The sequence below is a fragment of the Prosopis cineraria genome, unplaced genomic scaffold, assembly GCF_029017545.1.
Source record: "Prosopis cineraria cultivar Desert tree isolate PC_DT_omini unplaced genomic scaffold, ASM2901754v1 PC6, whole genome shotgun sequence".
Taxonomy (NCBI): domain Eukaryota; kingdom Viridiplantae; phylum Streptophyta; class Magnoliopsida; order Fabales; family Fabaceae; genus Prosopis; species Prosopis cineraria.
Genome location: NW_026555337.1, coordinates 14,968,510 through 14,971,657, shown reverse-complemented (window position 1 = coordinate 14,971,657; position 3,148 = coordinate 14,968,510). Strand labels below are relative to the sequence as shown.

General features: G+C 34.4%; 1 protein-coding gene across 1 annotated transcript; it reads right to left on the bottom strand.

Moving 5' to 3' along the window:
- Positions 1-809: 809 nt before the first annotated feature.
- Positions 810-2,037, bottom strand: LOC129313929 (vicilin-like seed storage protein At2g18540). The gene is made up of 2 exons (XM_054957318.1): positions 1,683-2,037; positions 810-1,174 (listed from the first exon to the last, which is right to left on the bottom strand). The coding sequence occupies exons 1-2, from the start codon at positions 2,035-2,037 to the stop codon at positions 810-812; spliced, it is 720 nt and encodes a 239-aa protein (XP_054813293.1).
- Positions 2,038-3,148: the final 1,111 nt, after the last annotated feature.

The window sequence follows — 3,148 nt, the reverse complement described above, 5'->3', positions numbered from 1 at the left end:
ACTATAATAATAAGATTATTTTAAAAGTCTACAGAGATTCAAAAATCTCACATGAGACTTAAATAAATTATTAATTTGAATTATAAAAGGAGAGTTAATTTTTAATATATACATTTTGCTCTCATATTTGTGAAATCTTATTGATTTATATGACATGAGATCATTTTAAATGTCTGCAAAAATTCTTAAAATTTTTCACGACAAATAAGTAACAAACAAATATATACTCTCTTATTTATTATTGGATCTCAATTATAAAGTTCAAAATACCTAAAACTGGAACTCCCTTCTGGTGATGACATAATGCACGTGCAAATAGATAAAGAAGGTAGAGAATCATGTTAAGGCATTACAAATAGACAAGGGCCCTCTATCAATATAAGAATCAACGCCAATCCACCATATATCCACATATCCTTTTAGGCTAAAAACATATTCAAAAATCATGTCTAATAATCCCACTAATTTTTCATTATCTGAGATAAAATTATAACGAGATTATGCTCAAAATCTAACCAGGCTAATTATGATAGCAAGTAAAATTTTATTTGCAATTTCCTTATCATTCTTCTTCACACTCTTGCATCCATCAAGCCATACATGAACATATGTAAAATTTTGCAGTATTCACAGCAAGAATGCCTCCAGAAAAGCCAAATTCCATATCCAAAAACAAATTCTAATGACATGCAAGGATCTAAAAGCACAAAAAGGCACATGTCAACTTTTCGTTTAGAAATTTTTCAGGACCCCAACACTGATCAAAGTTTATACATATTTAAAATTTGTTTAGAAATGATGGACCGAACTCAAACATAGAGCATTCCAAATTTAGAAGCAAGCAGATTAAAGAACCTGGGTAGCGTGTCTCCTTCCTTCGCTCTCTGAAAAAACGCAGGTCCTTTCTCCCTTTTTTTAAGCCAACTTCTACATCTGATCTCAGCCTCTATTCTCTCCTCTTTGTCTTTCCAGAAATCTTCCCCTCTGATTTCGGTTTCCTCTTTCTGGCTGTCTCTGTTTTCATGTTCAGTTTCCCGTCGCCTCTCCTTCTCCTTTCTTCGTTTCTTCTTTCTATTAGTCTTTGCTTTCTTTTCAGAAAACACTCGTTCCTCTGTCTCTGTCCGTCTCCTCTCTTCTCTTCCTGTTCTGCTTCTTTCTCTCAGCCTCTGTTCTTCTATGTTTTTTTTTTTTCGTCGTTCCTGTTTCCCTTTTTTCAGTCTCTATTTTGTCTCTGTTTCTGCCTTCCTTCTCCAGTTTTTTTCTTATCTATTTTTATCTATTTTCTTCTCCTTGGTTTCTTGTCTTTATGCTCTGTTTTGTGCTTCTCATGTATCTCTCCCCCGGTCTTCCTCTTTCCCTTGTCTCCAGTCTTTCTCTACTCTCCCTCCATGCTCTGTTTTTTTTTCATTTTCTACCTCTCTCCCGTGCCCTCCTTTTCCTCCGTTTTTCTTCTCCTTTTCTTCGCATTTTCTCTGTCTCTCCCCCCCAGTTTTTTCGTCTGTCGTCTATGCTGCGTTTTTATGCTCTGTCTTTCTCTCTTCTGTCACGTCTCTCTTCTGTCATGTCTCTCCTCCGTCTGACTGTCTTTCTGGTTCTTTTATTTCACTGTGCAAGTCTTTTTCCTTCTTCCTCTTGCGTGCACGCGTGGCTGTGTTTCTGCTGTGCGTGTGTTTCATGTCTACTGCTGTGCATGGCTGAAAGCTTCTCTTCTTCTTCTTTTTTCTTCTGCGTCTGCTCCTGTGTTTCTCCTCTTTTCTGCCTTCCTCCTTTTCGGCCGAAAAGTGTGGTGCTTTTTCTCTGTGTTTGTGTGAGTGTGTGTCTTTGCATGGCTGCATTTTTGCTCTTCTCCTCTCTCTTTTTTTTGTGTTTTAGTCTGCTTCTGCCATAACTTGCATGATTTTTCTTTTTCTCTCCTTCTGTTTTTTGCTTTCGTGTACGTGTGTGCGTGTTCTGCTCTGTGAAGCTTCTGCTCTGCCTCTTTTCTGCTCTTTCATCTGGTCTGGCCGAGAGTCTGCTCTTCCTTCCCTCGTCTGACATTTTTTTAACTCGTCTGACATTTTTTTAATGAAGGACCATACTGATGGATGGTTAAAGCATTTAACCTTCGGTGAACACACACACGTTCCAACATTTAACCTTCTATTTACACACACACACACACAAACACACACACACAGATATATATATATATATATATATATATATATATATATATTTATATATTTAACCATAATTTTTTAGTTATTTATTTATATATTTTTTTAAAATAATCCTTAAAGGATTGAATTTTCATTTTTTTATATTTATTATATTTTTAATTGTTTTAATGAGCTAAAGAAATAAAATCCTAATCAGCATATTATAATATTAAACCTTATTAATTAAAGTGTTTTTTATTTTTAAAATATAATCCTAAAAAGGATTAAATTTTATTTTTGTATTTTTTATTTTTTTGTTATTTATTATTTAATTAAAAAAATGCCCGAATAAAATACACTTGTTACTTCATATTCACATTTCATTGGATCCTACGCCATGCTGCTTTTGCTATTTGAGTCATACATGTAATTCTGTCTCATCATCTGATAATGCAATTAAGGAAAAAAAGTTGATTAACTTTTTAAAGAGCTTAATCTGGACAAAATCTGTAACATCCTAGAGAATTTGACCCCTAATTAAATGAATAAATAAAGTTAATTAAGTAAATTAATATAATGTGTGATTATAGAGAGTTAACAGGTGTTATGGGTTATAGTTTCAACCTTAGGATTAAGTCTAGAGCAAAGTCGGACTACCCAAATATCAAAAAATGAGGGGAAAAAGAGAGAAAGGGCTCTATGCCATATGCTGTGATGTGTGCACAAGATGCCACGGTGTATGAGCCACCAGGAAGTAAGAGATGACTCTTTGTACCACATGTCATGGTGCATGGTACAAAATTTGCGAAAGTAAGGATGCAAAACTGATGCAAAAAATAAGATAAATAAAAGAGCGAATGAAGGGAACACAAGGAGCTCCACTAGGGCTTGGGGTTTAGAAGCATTGAGAGTATTTTAAACCTTTTAAACACTAGAGGTAAGTTTTCTAAGCTTGAATCTCTCTCTCTCTTCCATTTTCTTGATGATGAAAGCTAGGATTTAGTTAAAAA